At 53.3% G+C, this 21,121-nt stretch overlaps 1 protein-coding gene across 1 annotated transcript in view; it reads right to left on the bottom strand.

Moving 5' to 3' along the window:
• LOC144774154 (NACHT, LRR and PYD domains-containing protein 12-like) overlaps nucleotides 1–21,121 on the bottom strand; it is a 1,547,343-nt gene that overhangs the window by 1,117,438 nt on the left and 408,784 nt on the right. Inside the window, exon 4 of the mRNA XM_078659170.1 lies at nucleotides 10,756–10,779. Within this exon, the coding sequence (XP_078515296.1) occupies nucleotides 10,756–10,779 (24 nt within the window). The remainder of the gene's footprint in view (nucleotides 1–10,755; nucleotides 10,780–21,121) is intronic.

Here is a 21,121-nt window from a genome sequence, read left to right as displayed (position 1 = left end):
GGTCACTATTCTGCTCGGCAACAGGCTATTTTTAGTACTGGTCAAGCGCACATGCGCACTATGCATCAACTGGTCACTCTTTAGGAATGTGCATATTAACTGACCAGTGCTGTTTAACTCCTCCCACGTGCTGGCTGTGTTCCAAAAATGACCTTATATGTACCTAAAATGTGTAACTTGTAACCGCCTATCTTTTTATTGCTATTAAATTGTATAAAAGAGGTCGCACATCGATGTTCGGTGTGCTACTTCTTACATTGCCGAAGGGTGCTGTAGGAATGTATCACCACCCCATGGGGTCTTAATAAACTTGTCTTTTACCTTTTCCAGTGTCCGTGCCAACTTCTATACTAAGGTGTTCGAGAATTTAGCAGAGTATGTAGGCCTGATTTGAACCCAACACCACAGCGGGGCCTCCTTGTCCACAATGGCTGAGAAGTATAGGGTTTTTCCTTTTGAGCCACCAGCCCGCTTTCCATATGCACTTGCTCCTGTTCCACGCGCAGAATGACACGCCCACTGACGGTACTTTCCTTAAATGTGAGAGGGCTTAACAGCCCGAACAAGCGCAAGGCGATTCTCTCCTTTCTAGATCGCTCACAGGCTGACATATGCCTTCTGCAAGAGACTCACCTACTGTGCAAGGATCACCATAGGAGTGGAGTGGTGTGGCTCACTGGTTAGAGGCGGCAGACCCGGGAGCAGAGGACGGCCCGGGACCAGGGTTCAATTCCCGACGCGGCAGGGTCGTGGACCAGGGTCAGCGGACTTGATAATTCTCACCTCTGTGCCTACTCTAACCAGGGATCACACTCGGCAACTCTGGGCATTAGCTTGACTCATCTCCACAACGGCCCCCAACATACGCCGGGGATGCCTGGTTTCACCTTGGAGATACCCAGTAGGGACCATCTCACAGGGAAAGCCAGGACGGGTTCCCCAGCGGTCTATTACGCAGAGATACTCCTTCGGGAGTCGATTCTTGCGCATTAGAAACCTGCAATTAAATTAAATTAAATAGGCTGAGGTCCCGCTCCTTCCCGGAGCAGCTTTTCTCATCTGCGACCAAGAAAGTGGCTGGGGTGGCAATCCTGGTAGCAAAATCTTTCAGGGGGCGGGTGTTGCAGAGGGAGGCAGAGGTGAAGGGTAGACTGCTGGTACATCGCTTTCTCATGGCCGGGCAGACACTAATCAATCAATCAATCAAAGCATTTATATAGCGCACTACTCACCTAGAGGGTCTCAAGGCGCTGGGGGAGGGGGGTCCGCTACTGCTCGAACAGCCAGGTCTTGAGTTGCTTCCTGAAGGCGAGGTGGTCCTGGGTCAGGCGGAGGTGGGTCGGGAGGGAGTTCCATGTCTTGGCGGCGAGGTAGGAGAAGGACCGTCCCCCTGTGGTGGCTCTTCAGATGCGGGGGACGGCGGCAAGGGCGTGGCCGGTAGAACGAAGCTGGCGTTTGGGAGCGTAGAAGTTGAGGCGGCTGTTGAGGTATCCTGGGCCTTGGTTGTGTAGGGCTTTGTGTGCGTGGGTGAGGAGTCGGAAGGTGATTCTCTTGTTGACCGGGAGCCAGTGCAGGTCTCTCAGGTGTCCGGAGATGTGGCTGCGACGGGGGATGTCCAGGATGAGTCATGCTGAGGCGTTCTGAATCTGCTGGGGTCTCTTCTGGAGTTTGGCGGTGGTTCCGGCGTAGAGGGAGTTGCCGTAGTCCAGACGCCTGGTGACGAGGGCCTGGACGACGGTCTTCCTGGTCTCTGTGGGGATCCATCGCAAGATCTTACGTAGCATGCGCAGGATGTTGAAGCACGATGAGGAGACGGCGTTGACTTGTCTGGTCATGGAGAGGGTGGAGTCCAGGTTGAAGCCCAGGTTGCGTGCGTGGTCTGTTGGTTTGGGTGCGCTGCCCAGGGCGGGGGGCCACCAGGAGTCGTCCCAGGCGGAGGGTGAGGATCCCAGGATGAGGACTTCCGTCTTGTCTGAGTTCAGTTTCAGGCGGCTGTTCTTCATCCATTCGGCTACCTCTTTTATCCCTTCGTGCAGGTTGGCTCCGGCGGTGGCGGGGTTGGTGAGGAAGAGAATCAGCTGGGTGCCGTCGGCGTAGGAGATGATGTTGAGGTTGTGCTGGCGTGCGATGTCTGCGAGGGGGCTCATGTAGACGTTGAAGAGGGTTGGACTGAGCGATGAGCCTTGAGGAACGCCGCTGATGACTTCGGTGGCTTCGGATCTGAACAGGGGGAGGCGGACTCTGTGTCCTTCCGGCGAGGAAGGAGATGATCCACTCAAGTGCCTTCTCCTGGATTCCGACGTTGCTGAGTCGCTGCACTAGTGTACTGTGGCAGACAGTGTCGAAGGCCGCGGAGAGGTCTAGGAGGATGAGGGCTGCTGTTTCTCCGTTGTCCAGCAGTGCTCGGATGTCATCGGTGGCTGCGATCAGGGCAGTCTCAGTGCTGTGGTTGGCCCAGAAGCCAGACTGCGAGATGTCGAGGGATCCGTTCGTCTCGAGGAAGGCGGCCAGCTGCTTGTTGACGGTCTTCTCGATGACTTTAGCAGGAAACGGGAGCAGTGAGATGGGGCGGTAGTTCTTGAGGTCGGTGGCTTCTTTAGTAGAGCGCTGAGTTTGGCGTGCTTCCAGCTCTCCGGGAAGGTAGCGGTGTCGAAGGAGGTGTTGATGATGTCCCGCAGGTGGGGTGCGAGGACCGCGTCGGCCTTGTTGAAGACGTGATGAGGACAGGGGTCGGTAGGAGATCCGGAGTGGATGGAGTTCATCGTGCGGACGGTGTCTTCGGTGCTGATCGGGGTCCAGGCGCGGAGGGTGGTGGTGGGGGGCGGTGGTTCGGTCGTGGCGTGCGTTGGTTGAGTGCTGAAGCTGTTGTGTATGTCCGAGATCTTGTTGTGGAAGTAGGAGGCGAGGGAGTTGCAGAGGTCTTGCGAAGGGGTGATGTCATTGTTTCCGGCGTTGGGGTTGGAGAGCTCTTTAACGATGTTGAAGAGTTCCTTGCTGTTGTGTGCGTTGTTGTCCAGTCGTTCCTTGAATGCGGTTTTCTTGGTGGCGCGGATGAGTTGGTGGTGTTTTCGGGTGGCGAGCTTGAGGGCAGTCATGTTGTCCGGTGTTGGGTCTCTGCGCCATGTTCTCTCGAGAGCTCTTGAGTTCGTCGGTGAACCATGGGGCTTTCTTGCTACCGGGTCTGCTAGGCGGGGTCTTCAGAGGGGCGAGGTCGTCTGCGCAGTTGCTGATCCACTTCGCGAGGTTGGCGGCCGCCTGGCTTGGGTTCGTTGCGCTGGTGGGAGGGTTCATGCTCAGGGAAGTTGCGAGCTGGTCGGCTGTGATCTTGTTCCAGCTTCTGCGTGCAACCTGTTGCTGGTGGTGGTGGATCGTGGTCCTTCTGAAGCTGAAGTGGACGCAGCTGTGGTCCGTCCAGTGGAGTCCGGTGGCGTGGCTGAAGGCGATGTCCTTGCTGGAAGAGAAGACGAGGTCGAGTGTGTGTCCGGCGTAGTGGGTGGGGGTGGTGACTAGCTGCTTGAGACCGAGGTAGGCGAGGTTGTCCAGCAGGGTGGTGGTGTTGCGATCGTTGTTGTTCTCCAGGTGGAAGTTGAGGTCCCCGAGGAGGATGTAGTCAGCGGAGGGGAGGGCGTGCGGGCTGATGAAGTCGGCGATGTCATCGCTGAATTGTGTGCGTGGTCCCGGGGGTCTGTAGATGAGGGTGCCTCTGAGGGTGGTCTTGGGGTTGATGTGGACCTGGAAGTGCAGGTGTTCGGCGGGTGCGAGGGTGTCGTTGGTGTTGGTCGTGATGCGGATGGTGTTCCTGTGGATGATGGCGATGCCTCCTCCAGTCTGGTTGATGCGGTCCCTTCGGATGATCTTGTAGCCGTCTGGGATGGCGATGGCGATGTCGGGCGCTGAAGAGGCGTTCATCCAGGTTTCCGTGAGGAAGGCGACGTCTGGTGAAGTTGTGTCGAGCAGGTTCCAGAGCTCGATGGCGTGTCTGTGGATGGAGCAGGTGTTGAGCAGGATGCACTTCAGGTGGCTGCTGCTGTTGCTCGCCGAGGTCTTGGTTGGTGCTGGAGTAGTGCTGGTCAGGATGCAGGTGAACTTGCAGGCGTTGCAGCAGAAGGGTCCGTGGGTACGTCTCGGGGTGGCTCAGTAGCATCCTGGGATTCGGCCGGCGTTGAGTGCGATGAGGGTGGCGGCGTCGTACGTCCGGCGGATGGGCTGGGGTCTGCGGGGGCCAGGGGTCCTGGCGCTGGGCGCGGTCCAGGCGCGGGCGGGCGTAGACGGGCTTGCCTTTGGCGCACAATCGGCGCGCCCGCTGCGCGTCAATGCTGCGCATACGCCACTCTGCCATATGTGGAGAGTGGGGGGGGCGGGGCGAGGGAGGGTCAGCTGGGAGGCAGGAGCGGGGTGGCGAATGGGAAGGGCGAGCGAGGGAAGGGGGCGGGGCCGCAGGGGGGCAGCGGCGCGGAGGTGGCGGGAAACACGGCAGGGGCTGGGCGTCCTAACGAGGGGACCAGCGGCCGAGGAAAAAACACAGGGGGCAAGAGAGAATACGGCAGAAAACGCTGCACACTAACAGGGGGGAGCAAGCAGGTTACAAGGAGGCAAAAAGCGGCAAATGACACTATTGATAGGCTCTATGTAGGACAGGAGAGGTACTTACATTCCGCATTGGAAGCAGCCACAGCCAACACGCATCCACACCTATTGCTGGGGGGGGGACCTCAACCTGGTGTTTCATAACACCGCGGACCGCTCTAATCAGAGGTTTGGCCAGGTGGGGGCGTTGTCCGCAGAGGGGCATGCACACCTCGCAGACTTGGGACTAGTTGACCTGTGGAGACACTGCCATCACCAAGTCACGGCCTACACTCACTACTCAGCAGCACATAAGTCTTATGCGCGACTAGATTACCTTTTGTGTTCCTCCCAACTGGCGACGCGCGCGCGATGTTGAGATCCTCCCAGCCTCACTGTCAGATCATTCCCCGGTAGTGGCATCCTTTCTGGTACCAGACACACCTGGCCCGCAACATCACTGGCGCAGCCACTTCCTCACGCACAACGCCAACGGCGACACCACTAAAGCTACCCAATGGGCGACGCTTAAGGTGGTCCTCCGTGGCAAATTTATCTCAGTAGCCGCGGCCAATAATAGGGAGCGCGCGCAGAAGAGGGCTGAACTCACACAACGTGTAGCGGAGCTGGAGCAACTACACCAACGTACGGGGGTGGCCAGGGCTTGGCGCCAGTTATGCAAAGAGCGAAAGATGTTAGCTGCCCTGGATCAAGACGTGGGGGAGTTCGCCGCTATGCACCTGAAGCATTCCTATTACACCGGCGGGGACCGGTGCGGGAAACTGTTGGCTTGCAAACTACGAGAGCAGCGACATATTCATACTATCCAATCTACCCAGGATGACTTGCTCACAGACGACGCCGCCATCGCGGAAGCGTTTGGGTCTTTCTATGCAGACCTGTATGAAGCAGATGGACTAGACCTGCAGATCGGTAGCGACTACCTGGCGGGAGCAACCCTTCCATCCTTGAGTGAGGCGCAAGCACAGTTCCTCGATAGGCCCATAGGCTTGGAGGAAGTCGTTTCAGCGATCTCCCGCCTTAAGCTAGGGAAATCCCCGGGCCCGGACGGCTACACCGCGGCTTTTTATAAGAAGTTTTGCCAACAGGTGGCTCCTCTGCTGCGAGATCTATTTAACACCTTTGATCAGCCCGGAGCTATCCCTCCGGAGCTATTGGAAGCAGCGATTACGGTGATACCCAAAGCAGGTAGGGACCCCACTCGCTGCGGCTCCTACAGGCCAATATCTCTACTGAACTTTGTCCTTAAGTTGTACACGGGCATCATTGCGAGTCGGCTGGCTCCCTATATGCAGCAGTTGGTTGAACCCGACCTGGCGGGCTTTATCCCCCAGCGGCAAATGAGCGATAACACCAGACGCGTCCTCCACCTCATTGAAGCCGGATCGCGTACAAGACCGGGTTGTATGCTCCTCACTATAGACGCTGAGAAGGCGTCCGACCGGGTGCATTGGCCCTATCTAGAACAGGCGCTCCAGAGCTTTGGCTTCGGGGAGACTCTCCGCAATTGGATATTTAACTGCTACAGACAGCCTCACGCGTCGGTCCGAGTCAATGGCCATACCTCACCACGTTTCCCGGTAGGCAGAAGGACCAGGCAGGGCTGCCCGCTCTCCCCCCTCCTGTTCGCGCTCTACATGGAGCCCCTGGCGCAGTGGGTTAGACAACACCAACGCATCAAGGGCATCCCTTTTGGGGGAGACACGCACAAGATCAGCCTATATGCGGATGACGTCCTGCTCTCCCTCATGGACCCCATGCAATCCCTGCGGGCGCTCCTCGTCGAGCTGCACTCCTTTGCCCAAGCCTCGGGGTTAAAATCAATGTGGAAAAGTCCATGGCGTTAAATGTGTCCCTACCCCCAGATGTGTTGGCGGACGCCAAGGTCGAATTCAATCTGCAGTGGTCCACCTCTACAGTTCCATACTTGGGGGTCTTACTGGCGCCAACAGTGCGAGGCACTGTGGAGGCCAACTATTCCAGGCTAAGTGCGCGCCTAAGTGAGACACTGAGGAAATGGAACCGTCTTACACTTTCCTGGCTAGGTCGTATAGCGGCAATCAACATGACCCTGCTGCCGCAGGCTCTCTACGTCTTCCAGACCCTCCCTCTGCGCCCGCCGTCGGGATGGCTTCAGAAAACGCAGGCGGATCTGGCGCGATTCGTATGGAACGGGCGTCGCCCCCGCTTTAAGCATCAGATCGCAATACTCCCTCCGACACACGGGGGAGTGGGCCTGCCCGACCTTACCCTATATTTCCAAGCGGCACAGTTGCACACACTGGTGGAATGGTACCAGCTCGAATCCAGCAAACACTGGCTCTTTCAGGACCTGGCAGTGGCTGGCCGTCCCCTCCAGGGTGTTCCCTTCTTGCCGCGGCGTCACAGGCCACCTAACCTCTATGCATCCTACATCACGAGCACGGTGCTGAGAGTGTGGGATCAGGTAGCTGTCCGGAAAGAACTCACTTCGTTTCCCTCTCCGTTAACGCCGATATTCGGGAACCCCGATTTCACCCCAGGCCTTGACCCACAGCTCTTTAAAACATGGAGGACTACGCCCTGTAGGGAAGCGGGCCATATGTTTAACCTCGAAGGCATCCTCTCCTTTCAGAAGGTGAAGGAGGACTATGGGGTACAAGAGGCAGATCGCCTGCCTTATTTACAGGTCCGGCACTGGGTTCTACACCCGTCAATTAAGCCAGGAGCGCAGCGTTTCCTCACGGCATATGAGAAGTGGCTACTGACACGCACATCCGAGAAGAAATTGCTTTCTGATTTATACCAACATCTGCTTCTTACCAACATATACACATACAGCTCAGGGAAGGCTAGGTGGGAGGAGGACCTTGGGAGGCAACTCACACGCAATGAATGGAAAGGGATATTCCATAGAGCCCGGCACTCGGCCTATCACATTGGCCTCACTGAGACCCTGACTAAGGTAGCCACATACTGGTACCACACCCCAGCGCGCATACATCGCTGGGACCCCCGGGTTAGTGATCGCTGCTGGAGGGGGTGCGGGAAACTGGGAACACTTGAGCATCTGCTATGGAGCTGTGAGCGACTGCAGCAATACTGGTCCACCATACTGGATCTAATAGACGTGCACTTAGATACCCAGCTCCCTAGGTTCCCTGCCTATGTACTCCTTGGCTTGCCAAATGCGCTGATGTATCCCCTGAAATCCATGAGGGGGAGACTGATTGCTATCGCACTAGGGGCGGCGGTGCAGAACATAGTGGCCCGTTGGAGAGACCCGCAGCCACCCGTGCAACTTGGCTGGCTACACAGACTTTGGACGATCCTGGGGATGGAGAAGCTGTCGCTGGTAGAGGTGAGGAGTTTGCAGACCTCTGGCGGCCATTCTTGACTTTACTCACCGGGGAGTTCAGGGAGCTGAGCTGTCCCCGTTATTTGAGATTGCTGCACCTTGCGGACACTCCGCTCACTGTGCCCAAGGCAAAGGCCGGCAAACGGAAAGCCCAGATATGAAATGGTTCGAATGCTGCTCCTTTTATTGATACAGGACTGGTTGGGATCTTTTGGTTTACTCAGCGTACAAGGAGGTGGGAGGGGGGTAGGCAGAGGGAGGCGGTTAGTTGGGGTTTTGTTCTATTGCACACATGGCTACAGCTTCCGACTGGTTCTCTTGCTTTCAGACGCGGCCGGCCCGGCAGGGTTGTAGGCGGCTTGCTGTGTGTAACACATGTAGTATGGCACTTGTGCCTGCTTTGGCGCTACTATTGCATTGTTGTCGTGTGGCCAGTGCCTTCACAAGCATGGGTCGGTGTTAAAGCTATGAATAAAAAAGATTTAATACTAAATAATGTTCATTCCCTAAGTTAACATGTTCAGTAAGTTCAGGACTTAATCTTCGACAACCAATCTGGAGACTTATTTATAACAGAGACATGGTTATAACCTTGGGCTAACCATGTTATCGCCATCGCTCTCACTTTTAGGGCTTACTAAGGTCAGACGCAACAGAGAGGAAGGTCATGGGGGTAGAGTAGCCATCATCTTTTGGGACTTTGTCTCTCTTAAGAGAGCTGAGAGTCTTGGGGACATATTTACAAAGAACTGGTGCAGCGTGGCGTCGCAAGCATTTTTGCTGTGCCGAGCTGCATCATTTAAGAAACACAGGGACGCACGTATTTACAAGAAGACAGCACATCCCTATGCTCTTCCCTGCACCAGACTAAAACAGCAGCCGTGTGCCAATGCAGCCACCCTTGCACAATGGTGCAAGGGTGCCTGCGTTGCAGGGATGGTAGTTGTTGAGCAGGAAGGAACACCTTCCTGCACAAAAACAATCATTAGTGGAGTTTTTCTCCTTCTACTGCAGAATGTAGCACACATTGAAAGAGCAAAAAACGAGGAGAAATACTTATTGCTGCACTTTAACGCCTCCCTGGAAAGGCATTTGTTTTTGGCGCTGCCTCAGATTTACAAATCTTTGTAAATCTGGGGCCGTGTCAAAAAGCCATGGGTGTTGCGTAGTAACACCCACACCAACATCCATGCTATCCCCCATTGAAGCAGAGCACTGCGTGGAAAAGGGCCATATTTACAAGGCCTGGTAAAGCCAAAAATGTGGCTTTGCCTGCTCCTGTAAGTATGGGTCAGCATGCAGCACCACCGGTGCATAAAAAAGTGACGCTCCAGGGGCACTAGGGGCTTGTAAATATGCCCCTTGGTTTCTTCTTTAAATTCAGCCCTTCCCAATCAATGGCAGGCTGCCTACTTTATCACCTCCTGCTCCGGAACGTCCTTCCTTTGGGGCTTTCACAAAGGGTAATCGCTCGCACCCATGCCGTAGACCATACCCTGGATTGGATTTTCACCAACCGTCCTGCGGTATCTGTTAAGGACCCCGTCTTTCAATCCTGGACTGAACACAGCCAAATCTTATTTAATATGGATGCTATCAGCCACAAGCCTTCTAAGCATCAGAATGATACGAACCCAAAACTTTGCAAGTGGAGAGCAATAAAGTCCCACCATGATCTTATTCCTGAGCTCATCAGCACTACACCCACCCTTACTGGTAGATTACCAGTAAGGGTGGGTGTAATTCTGATTACTGGTAAGGGTAGGTGTAGTGCTGATTACTGGTAAGTGTGGGTGTAGTACTGATTACCGGTAAGTGTGTGGGTGAAGTGCAGATTACCATTAATGGTGGGTGTAGTGCAGATACCAGAACGGTTGGGTGTAGTGCAGATTACCAGTAAGGGTGGGTAATCTGCACTACACCCGCCCTTACTGGTAATCAGCACTACATCCACCCTTACAGGTAGTCTGCACTACACCCACCCTTACTGGTAACCTACACTACACCCACCCTTACTGGTAATCTGCACTACACCCTTACTGGTAGTCTGCACTACACCCACCCTTAATGGTAATCTGCACTACACCTACCCTTACTGGTAATCTCAGTGAGGACCTTGACTTGTTCAACAACTAGATTCTCAAATCTGCCCCGAAATTAGCCCCACTTACCCACCTTGGTTTTAGCTAGGTTAAAAGTTAACTAACTGCAAAAAACAAGCATTTGCAAAGCAAAAGGTCTCGCATTCACGCAAGTTAGTGCTATTGGCATTGTAAATGACAATGCCTTTTATTTATCTTTGGGGACCCACCTGGAAGCTGCATTGGGCGTTTGTTGTGTTGTGGAGCCTCAGCGAGTCCCGCGGACCCGGGGACCCACTCTTGTGCGCCTGCTGTTACCGCTCGCCGCACCCGCTTTGTGGGTGCCGCTTCGCGGCTCCAAGAGGGCGGAGGCTGTTTCCTGGTGTTGGCGTTCAGCAGGGACTCAAAGACCCAGGAGTCCCTGCTCTCACAGGTGCGCTAGCGGACGCACCCACCACCAGCCACGCCCCCCGCCTGGCCAAGCTGAAAAGGCGTGAGTCTCCTCTGCCTACTGGGACCCACCTGGAAGCTGCATTGGGCGTTTGTTGTGTTGTGGAGCCTCAGCGAGTCCCGCGGACCCGGGGACCCACTCTTGTGCGCCTGCTGTTACCGCTCGCCGCACCCGCTTCGCGGGTGCCGCTTCGCGGCTCCAAGAGGGCGGAGGCTGTTTCCTGGCGTTGGCGTTCAGCAGGGACTCAAAGACCCAGGAGTCCCTGCTCTCACAGGTGCGCTAGCGGACGCACCCACCACCAGCCACGCCCCCCGCCTGCAACTCTCTTCTACTTTACGCTCTGTCTGGCGCTCCGCGGGACGCGAGCGGGGCGCCGAGCGAAGCCCGAGCAAAGGGCGGGCCGTCTGTGGCCGTCCGGGGCAGGAGGAGGCAGGGCTGGGCCACCCCTCTTACATCCACTGCAACAGGTCCTAGTTCGTGGTGCTTCACTGTGGGCCCGGAATCCAGCATGTCAACCCGTTCCGGAAAGGCCTTGAGGGGTGGCGGAGAAAGTGCCCCAGGGGGTGCCATGTTCGGTTCTATGGACAAATTCCTCACCAGGGTGGCGGCTGTTATTGACAATGAGATCGCCATATCAGAACGGCGCCTCTCTTTTGACTTCCCCCCCTCCAAAAGCCCTTCTTCGGCATTAGTGATGTCCTCGTCAATCTCCATTTCCCCTGCACCCTTGCTTGGGGATTTACCAGGGGACTCTCATATTGCACCACTAGAGGTTGGAATAGATGGGGTAGAAAGTTTGCTGATTGATCCTCACCTCGTCAGCCCTTGTACCGTGGTTGTAGAGTCCCGCCCCGACTTTCCCACAGCCGGTTCTCCTGGCATTCAGTCCCAATACTGCTCTGACGCTCCCACACCTGATCCACAACCTCCGCCCAAGACTCGATCCATCCAGGGGCCTATGAAAAGGAAAGGGAAAAGGGCGACCGTCATCCGAAAGGGCTGTCACTCCACGCTTATCAAGCACACCAGGTATCAGCCCCAGAGGGGCCCCACACTCCCAGGTGCCGGAGGACCTGTACCACCTGGGAACCCTAATGCCCCTCCAATCGTAACTGACACAGTGCTACCCCCCCTGTTGGTCCCAGCAGTACCTGACCTAGCCAACGAGGGCCTCTTTCTGGAGCCGATCGAGAAACTGGTCAGGTCTCTTTTGGTACCACTTATCGACCAAGTCAAAAGTTTGGGGGACAGGCTTGACCGTTTTGAACAGGTTACCAGGGATAATTTCTTTTCCCTGAAAACCCTGTTCAAATTACAGCCGAAGCCCAGCGAGGATAGGACAGATAGGAACACTGGGAAAGAGGCTTTAGTGAGTCATCCTCCAGGAGAACACTCGACACAGCCGCCCAAGCGACCAGCTTCTGGGAACGCTTCTTTGGTCGCCTCCCAGGTTGGCCCGAGGCAGACAAGGCCGAATGTCTCCACTCATGCTGCCCAAGTGCATGCCATTCCCCCCCCAGTTGTAACAACCCCTGTGTCTAACCTAGGTCAAAGGAAACATCAGAAGGGAGGGACGGGTCCAACTCCACAACCTGGGGCCGCTTCACACGCCAAAACTGGTGGTGCAGCGACAACCCTTAAGGCTAAACCCACCACCCTTCCGCCCAAAAACCCTTCTCCATTGGCTTTTTTGCAGAATCCTACACGAAAGTGTCCCCCAGTTAACCTCCCCCCTGAGTGCCACCCGTTTGTTGTCGTCCTCACCAAAGTCCCCCCTATTAGGAACACCCAGCAGGAGAATCATCAGGCGCTTAAGAATAAGGTCATCCATTGGCTGAAAATCAACAGGCCCCTCCCTCCGGGAGTGGATGGCATAATTCTTGGCGTTCGCAGGGTGGGATGGATTGGACACGGGAAAAAATCTCTTGAAGGGGATTGTGTGGTGGTTAATTTCCAAGACGCAAGAGTCGCCCATTTGATATGCTCCCAAGGGCGATCCACGGCTGGAACGGGTGTCGATGCAGTCGACTTAACATTCTTCTACCCACGGTCTATCACGACCACCCCTACCATCCAACTTGGACAACTCCCCTATAATAGTAGTCCTGGGGGTCAATTTTTCGTAGAAAACACCGTCCACGGTCATCCTTCCCCGGGAGTCTTCTCACAGCAGTTATATCCAGCTCCAGTGATACAGAATTGGGGCTCCTGGGTTTGCTGACTTTGTGACGCTCCTGGGAAGGCCCGTGTGGTTTTGAGTCCTGCTGTCGAGTCTACACCCCTCCTTAAAACCCGTAGCTCCTCGACTACATCACTAAGCCAGGCTACTGCCGAGTTTGTAAAAGAACAAGGGGAGTCCGGGGCATCTTCTGACCTTTTGGTTAGCTTCCCTGGTGTGGGTGCTGTGGACACGCTGCACCCTGTCGAGGACTGTAGCATTACGGCTGTGACGGACCCCCTGATTAGGGTTTTCAGCTGGAATGTGGCGGGCCTCGAGAGGAAGCTAGCGCTGCCGGACTGGAACGCGCTGGTGGAGCAACACTCCATATGCCTGTTCCAGGAAACCTGGAGTGGGGTGCCCTTGCACAAGGCAGGATATTCCACCCACTTTTTGCCGGCAGTTCATAGTGCAACTGGTAGAGGCCGCCCTTCGGGCGGCCTCTTAATTTGGGTGGCTTCAGAACTCAACTGCAGGGTGGTGGAGCGGGATACCAAATGCCCGGATCTCCTCAACATATTGCTGAAAAATCCCCAGGGCCGAGTCATCTTAAATATTTTTAACATTTACGCCCGAGGCACAAAGGGGGGTGGAGAATCCCCAGTAATAGCCTGTCTAGAAGCCCAGCTTCGCTCGTCACCTCACAGGTCTTGTACCTTGTTGGCGGGCGATTTCAATTGTACCTTCGAGCCCCTGGACCTCGAAATTCTATCTGATCAAGAGGAACATGACACCAGGTGGGGGATTCCGCCCCTTGAACTCAGTCCCATCAAAAAGTGGACAGAAGTGGCCCTCCAGATCAACTCATTAGCTATGGAGTTTGGTCTGAGGGCTGCCAACGGCAGGACTAGGTCCGACAAGGCAGGGGCCCATACCTACAATAGGCCAGGGCATACGTCACGGATTGACTACTTTCTCCTTGACATACACCTGTGGAGCATGGTGAAGGACATGGTGATTATACCATCTGTCGAGAGTGATCACAACCTCCTCTCTCTCACCTTGTCTCACAGGTGGCAAACTAGCACTGTGAGCAGAACCTCTCGTAACCCCGCCCCCGACCTGTCAGTAGTCGCCAACTGTGGACGGCGGCTAAAGTGGGCGAAGCTGGCACTATCAGAGGAGAAAACTTCTGCCATCAGGCAGCTTCTCGCCTCAGCCCTAGACAATCTTGACCCCCAAGAGGATGGGTTGCTGGAGGTGGCCCCAAGGTTTTGTACCATAACCCAGGCCATTAGTGACCTTTTTGTAGTTCCAGCTAAAACGAACAGAAGGAAACCAAGCTCACGAGCTAGACAGGGCTGGTACAACCAGAAGTGCAGGGAGGCGAAGTCACTTCTCATTGAAGCAGTCAAGTCCAAACTACCGTCCAAGGCTAGGGTGGCCAGGAGACACTATGCACTCTGCCAAAAAAACGCTAAGATGGAGTGGGAGGATAACTTCTGGCAGGACCTCCTGGCTGCCAGTCGTGGGAAAGACGCCAAAGGTTTTTGGGACCTGGTAGGCAATAGGAACCGCCCCGATGACACCCTGAGGACCTGTACCATCAATGCCCAGACATGGTTCTCCCACTTCCAAAAACTCTATTCTGCCGCTGAAGGCCCATTAAACGACCCTTTTAACCTCCCGCCCTTCACCCTAGTCCAAGACCTGGAATTTTTTTCTGTTTTGGATGTCACAAAGCAGATTAGAACCTTGGTACCATTAAAAGCAGCTGGTCCGGATGGCTTACCAGGCGATATTCTCCGAGCATATCCGGAAGAATGGGGGGAACTAATCTCTGCACTCCTCAATGCAATCGTTATGGGAGGCCCTGTGCCAGATTCCTGGAGAGGTGCGGAGGTGGTCCCCATCTACAAAAAGGGCAGTCGGGATTTACCTGGGAATTACAGGCCCATAAGCCTAATAGACTCGAGCCAGAAACTGGCGGGGAAAGCCATTTTGGGGAGGATTTCACAATGGGTGGACGATAACCACATCCAGTCCGATATGCAAGCCGGGTTCCGTCCCGGCACAGGAACCATCGAACAGGTCTTTAGGCTCCTGCTACTACACTGGAAGGTGGTGGAGCTGGGCAAAGGCAGTCTTTATTTGGCCTTTATTGACCTAAAGACTGCCTTTGACCTGGTTCCTAGGGAGGAACTTTAGAGGGTGCTCCATGGACTAGGGATGCCCCCGTATATACTAAACCTCCTTATCAAACTGCACAACAACACCTATGCTCAGGTCAGATGGGGGTTGAACGGGGAAAAGACCGATAAGATCAGGGTCGAGAGGGGAGTAAGGCAGGGTTGTGTCCTGGCCCCCACCCTATTCTCCCTCTATATCAATGGAGTGGTAGATCATCTTCTCGGCGAACCAGCAGGCGCTCCCACTCTGGGAGGCGTAAAAATTCCAACTTTGCTGTTCGCCGATGACACCCTCCTCATCTCTAAAACCCCCCAAGGTCTCCAGACACTACTGAACCGCTTTCAGGACTTCTGCACCACTAAGGGACTTGTAATCAACGTGGAAAAAACCAAGTACCTAGTTATGCACCCCCCACGCAAACTTGGCCGCCCTCCCATTCTGAACTCCATACCCCTTGAAAGAGTGGCAGAATTCGACTACTTGGGAATTCGAATCAACGACGCGATGAGTTGGACCGCCCACATCAATAAAATGACAATGGCCCACAAAAGGGTGGGGGGGCCCTCCTCAAGGAGTTCAACAACTCAACAAAACACTGTGTTGCCCCTCTACTAGACATATACAAAGCACGTGCGGTCCCTGCGTCACTATATGGAGCCGAACTGTGGGGCCTGGGCAAAGTGGATTTACTGAGCAAGGCCGAAAACAAATTCATTAAAGACCTCCTTGCCATTCCATTGAGTAGTCCGACTATCCCAGTGCTCATGGATACTGGCTGTAAAGCTATAAGGGATCAGGCCCGTCTTCGACCCCTCCTGCTCTGGGCTCGCCTGTGGAGGGTTCCTGAGCTAAAATCTTATGCCAATGGTCTAGCTGAGGTGATGCACTCCGACGGTTGGCATAGCATTAAATGGCTGAAGGACATTAAACATCTTTTAGGGGACCTAGGCCTGGACTCTTGCTGGCATAGCCACTCTGCTCCCCCGAAGGAGACCTTAAAAAAACTTTTTTGGGAGTGGGTTTGTGCGAAGCGCATCAGTAGCCAGCAGCACTGCAAATCCACAGCAGCTTTTCTACTGATAAAAGATGTCGCCACCTACGAGCCGTACATGGACATAATAACAATCGCCATGGATCGGTCCTTGTACATCAAATTCCGGTTAGGAACTCTACCCTTGGCCGACTTCTGCTCCAGGTGATTAAACCCCAGTCCTCAACACGCTTCTGTGCTTTTTGTCCCGACAAACCAGAGACGGTGCCACACTTTCTCTTCGAATGCCCGGACTATGGTCGCCCCAGATCACGTTGGCTTGGTCCTATCTGCAGAGAACTGGGTACCCGCCAGTACTCTGTTGCCCTCCGGATTCTTTTAACCAATACAGCCCCTCCCATTGTTTGCGCTGTTGCCAAGTTTTTAAAATGGGCTTGGTTGATTAGACATAGAAGACTGTCCATATCAATTTAATCCTCTTTTTTAATTAATTTATGCTGATCTAACGTGTTTTATTCTTTCACCGAATGTACAGTCATACTTTTTTCGACATGCTGTTTTTATCTTTTGTACTGCTTTTATGATATATGCATATCGAAATAAAGCAATCAATCAATCAATCAATCAATCAAAACATAAATAAAAGGCATTGTCATTTACAATACTAATAGCGTAAACTCTAACAAATGAGAGCTTTATTGCATTGCAATAAAAGGCCTTCTCAACTGCTTGTTAGCTTGTAAATATCAGAAGAAGGGACCAGCCTGCGACTTCTTCAAAGTAGTGATAAATAGTGCAGTGAAATAGAAATGTAAGTGTTGTAAATAACACAGACACAAAGTGTGTAGTGAGAGTTACATATGGTCCGAGCTATAAACACTACCAAAGCGCTCCAACACCTTTCGCTCTATGATTGTACTGTCGCGGCTCAGGTATTGTTGGTAGTATTGGTGGTGGTGGAGTTTGGTGGTGATGGGTGTTGATGGTATTGTTGATGGTGGGATTGGTGGTGGTGGTATTGGTGGTATTGGTGGTGGTGGTATTGGTGATGGTGGTATTGTTGATGGTGGTATTGGTGGTGGTGGTATTGTTGAAGGTGGTATTGGTGGTGGTGGTATTGGTGATGGTGGTATTGGTATTAGGGGTATTGGTGGTGGTGGTATTGCTATTGGTGGTGGTGGTATTGGTGGTGGTGTTGGTGGTATTGGTGGTAGGTGTAGTATTGGTGGTGGTATTGGTGATATTGGTGGTGGTATTGGTTTTGGTGGTAATGGTGATGGTGGTATTGGTGGTGGTGGCATTGGTGGTGGTAGTGGTGGTATTGGTGGTGATGGTATTTGTGGTAGAGGCATTGGTGGTGGTGGTGGTATTGGTGTTGGTGATATTGGTATTTGTGGTGGTATTGGTGGAGATATTGGTGGTGAGTTTGGAGGTGGTATTGGTGGTGGTATTGATGGTGGGGTGTTGGTGGTGGTGGTATTGGTGGTGGTTCAGGTGGTATTGGTGGTGGTGGATTTGGCGGTGGTAGTATTGGGGGTGGTGGTATTGGTGGTGATGGTAATATTGGTGGTAATTTTGATTGTATTGGTGGTGGTAATTTTGATGGTATTGCTGGTGTTGGTGGTATTGGTAATGTTGGTGGTGGTGGTGGTATTGGTGATGATGGTATTGGTGATGGTGGTATTTGTGGCGGAGGTATTGATGGTGGTGGTATTGGTGATGGTGGTATTGGGGGTGCTGGTATTGGTGTTGGTGGTAGTATTGGTGGTAGTATTGGTTTTCTTGGTAATGGAGATAGTGGTATTGGTGGTAGTGGTATTGGTGGGGGTGGTATTGGTGGGGGTGGTATTGGTGGGGGTGGTATTGGTGGTCGTAGTATTGATGTTTATGGTATTGGTGGTGGTGGTGGTATTGGTGTTGGTGATATTGGTATTTGAAGTTGAAGTTGAAAAAGAATGTATAGAGTGCACATTCACCACGCGGTTTCTTGGTGCTGTAGACGGATTAGCACTGAGGAGGAGTGGAAGGTCATTGCAATGAAAATGCACGGGAGAAAAGGTGAGTCTTGAGAGCTTTACGGAAGACTGTGTAAGTGGGGATAGTCCTGATGGCAAAGGGGAGGGCATTCCAAAAAGGGGGGGGCAAGGGTAGAGAACCTCATGCCGCCAAATTGTTTTCTCCTGAAGCGGGGAACGCTGAGGAGATAAAGAGTGGAGGAGCGTAGGTTTCTGTTCGGCACATAGGCGCTAACTCTAGAGGTGATAAAATCAGGTGCGGTGCCAGCTAGGGCCATGAAAATCATGCAACCCAATTTAAATAAGGAGCGCTCTAGGATAGGCAACCAGTGGAGGTCCTTTAATCGGGGAGTGGCTCGATGAGACCTGGGTAGTGGATAGATGAGGCGGGCTGCCTGGTTTTGGATTAATTGTAGGCGTCGGAGTTGGTATGCAGGAATGCCTACGAATAAACCGTTGCCGTAATCAAGGCGGGATAAAATCAGTGCAAGAAGAATAAGTTTGAGAGCAGTGACAGAAAAGAAGCAGGAGATCTTTCGAATAGATCTAAGAGAAAGGAAACATGAGGAGACCACATTGCTGATCTGGGGGCGCATGGTTAAGTCCTGACAGACTTTGATGCCCAGAGTTTTCACAGAGGCAGAGGGTGTTGGGGGGGGGCGAGGAGGGAGGGCCAGTAAGCAGAGTTCCAGGGGCTGGGAGAGCCTAACCTAACCTCTATGCATCCTACATCACGAGCACGGTGCTGAGAGTGTGGGATCAGGTAGCTGTCCGGAAAGAACTCACTTCGTTTCCCTCTCCGTTAACGCCGATATTCGGGAACCCCGATTTCACCCCAGGCCTTGACCCACAGCTCTTTAAAACATGGAGGACTACGCCCTGTAGGGAAGCGGGCCATATGTTTAACCTCGAAGGCATCCTCTCCTTTCAGAAGGTGAAGGAGGACTATTTGGTACAAGAGGCAGATCGCCTGCCTTATTTACAGGTCCGGCACTGGGTTCTACACCCGTCAATTAAGCCAGGAGCGCAGCGTTTCTTCACGGCATATGAGAAGTGGCTACTGACACGCACATCCGAGAAGAAATTGCTTTCTGATTTATACCAACATCTTCTTCTTACCAACATATACACATACAGCTCAGGGAAGGCTAGGTGGGAGGAGGACCTTGGGAGGCAACTCACACGCAATGAATGGAAAGGGATATTCCATAGAGCCCGGCACTCGGCCTATCACACTGGCATCACTGAGACCCTGACTAAGGTAGCCACATACTGGTACCACACCCCAGCACGCATACATCGCTGGGACCCCCGGGTTAGTGACCGCTGCTGAAGGGGGTGCGGGAAACTGGGAACACTTGAGCATCTGCTATGGAGCTGTGAGCAACTGCAGCAATACTGGTCCACCATACTGGATCTAATAGACGCGCACTTAGATACCCAGCTCCCTAGGTTCCCTGCCTATGTACTCCTTGGCTTGCCAAATGCGCTGATGTATCCCCTGAAATCCATGAGGGGGAGACTGATTGCTATCGCACTAGAGGCGGCGGTGCAGAACATAGTGGCCCGTTGGAGAGACCCGAAGCCACCCGTGCAACTTGGCTGGCTACACAGACTTTGGACGATCCTGGGGATGGAGAAGCTGTCGGTGGTAGAGGTGAGGAGTTTGCAGACCTCTGGCGGCCATTCTTGACTTTACTCACCGGGGAGTTCAGGGAGCTGAGCTGTCCCCGTTATTTGAGATTGCTGCACCTTGCGGACACTCCGCTCACTGTGCCCAAGGCAAAGGCTGGCAAACGGAAAGCCCAGATATGAAATGGTTCGAATGCTGCTCCTTTTATTGATACAGGACTGGTTGGGATCTTTTGGTTTACTCAGCGTACAAGGAGGTGGGAGGGGGGTAGGCAGAGGGAGGGGGTTAGTTTGAAGTTTTGTTTTATTGCACACATGGCTACAGCTTCCGACTGGTTCTCTTGCTTTCAGACGCGGCCGGCCCAGCAGGGTTGTAGGCGGCTTGCTGTGTGTAACACATGTAGTATGGCACTTGTGCCTGCTTTGGCGCTACTATTGCATTGTTGTCGTGTGGCCGGTGCCTTCACAAGCATGGGTCGGTGTTAAAGCTATGAATAAAAAAAGATTTAATACTAAATAATGTTCATTCCCTAAGTAAACATGTTCAGTAAGTTCAGGACTTAATCTTCGACAACCAATCTGGAGACTTATTTATAACAGAGACATGGTTATAACCTTGGGCTAACCATGTTATCGCCATCGCTCTCACTTTTAGGGCTTACTAAGGTCAGACGCAACAGAGAGGAAGGTCATGGGGGTAGAGTAGCCATCATCTTTTGGGACTTTGTCTCTCTTAAGAGAGCTGAGAGTCTTGGGGACATATTTACAAAGAACTGGTGCAGCGTGGCGTCGCAAGCATTTTTGCTGTGCCGAGCTGCATCATTTAAGAAACACAGGGACGCACGTATTTACAAGAAGACAGCACATCCCTATGCTCTTCCCTGCACCAGACTAAAACAGCAGCCGTGTGCCAATGCAGCCACCCTTGCACAATGGTGCAAGGGTGCCTGCGTTGCAGGGATGGTAGTTGTTGAGCAGGAAGGAACACCTTCCTGCACAAAAACAATCATTAGTGGAGTTTTTCTCCTTCTACTGCAGAATGTAGCACACATTGAAAGAGCAAAAAACGAGGAGAAATACTTATTGCTGCACTTTAACGCCTCCCTGGAAAGGCATTTGTTTTTGGCGCTGCCTCAGATTTACAAATCTTTGTAAATCTGGGGCTGTGTCAAAAAGCCATGGGTGTTGCGTAGTAACACCCACACCAACATCCATGCTATCCCCCATTGAAGCAGAGCACTGCGTGGAAAAGGGCCATATTTACAAGGCCTGGTAAAGCCAAAAATGTGGCTTTGCCTGCTCCTGTAAGTATGGGTCAGCATGCAGCACCACCGGTGCATAAAAAAGTGACGCTCCAGGGGCACTAGGGGCTTGTAAATATGCCCCTTGGTTTCTTCTTTAAATTCAGCCCTTCCCAATCAATGGCAGGCTGCCTACTTTATCACCTCCTGCTCCGGAACGTCCTTCCTTTGGGGCTTTCACAAAGGGTAACCGCTCGCACCCATGCCGTAGACCATACCCTGGATTGGATTTTCACCAACCGTCCTGCGGTATCTGTTAAGGACCCCGTCTTTCAATCCTGGACTGAACACAACCAAATCTTATTTAATATGGATGCTATCAGCCACAAGCCTTCTAAGCATCAGAATGATACGAACCCAAAACTTTGCAAGTGGAGA

This window comes from Lissotriton helveticus, chromosome 8 (assembly GCF_964261635.1).
Source record: "Lissotriton helveticus chromosome 8, aLisHel1.1, whole genome shotgun sequence".
NCBI lineage: Eukaryota > Metazoa > Chordata > Amphibia > Caudata > Salamandridae > Lissotriton > Lissotriton helveticus.
Note: the sequence above shows the minus strand (reverse complement) of the source record. Positions and strands in the feature narration are given on the sequence as shown.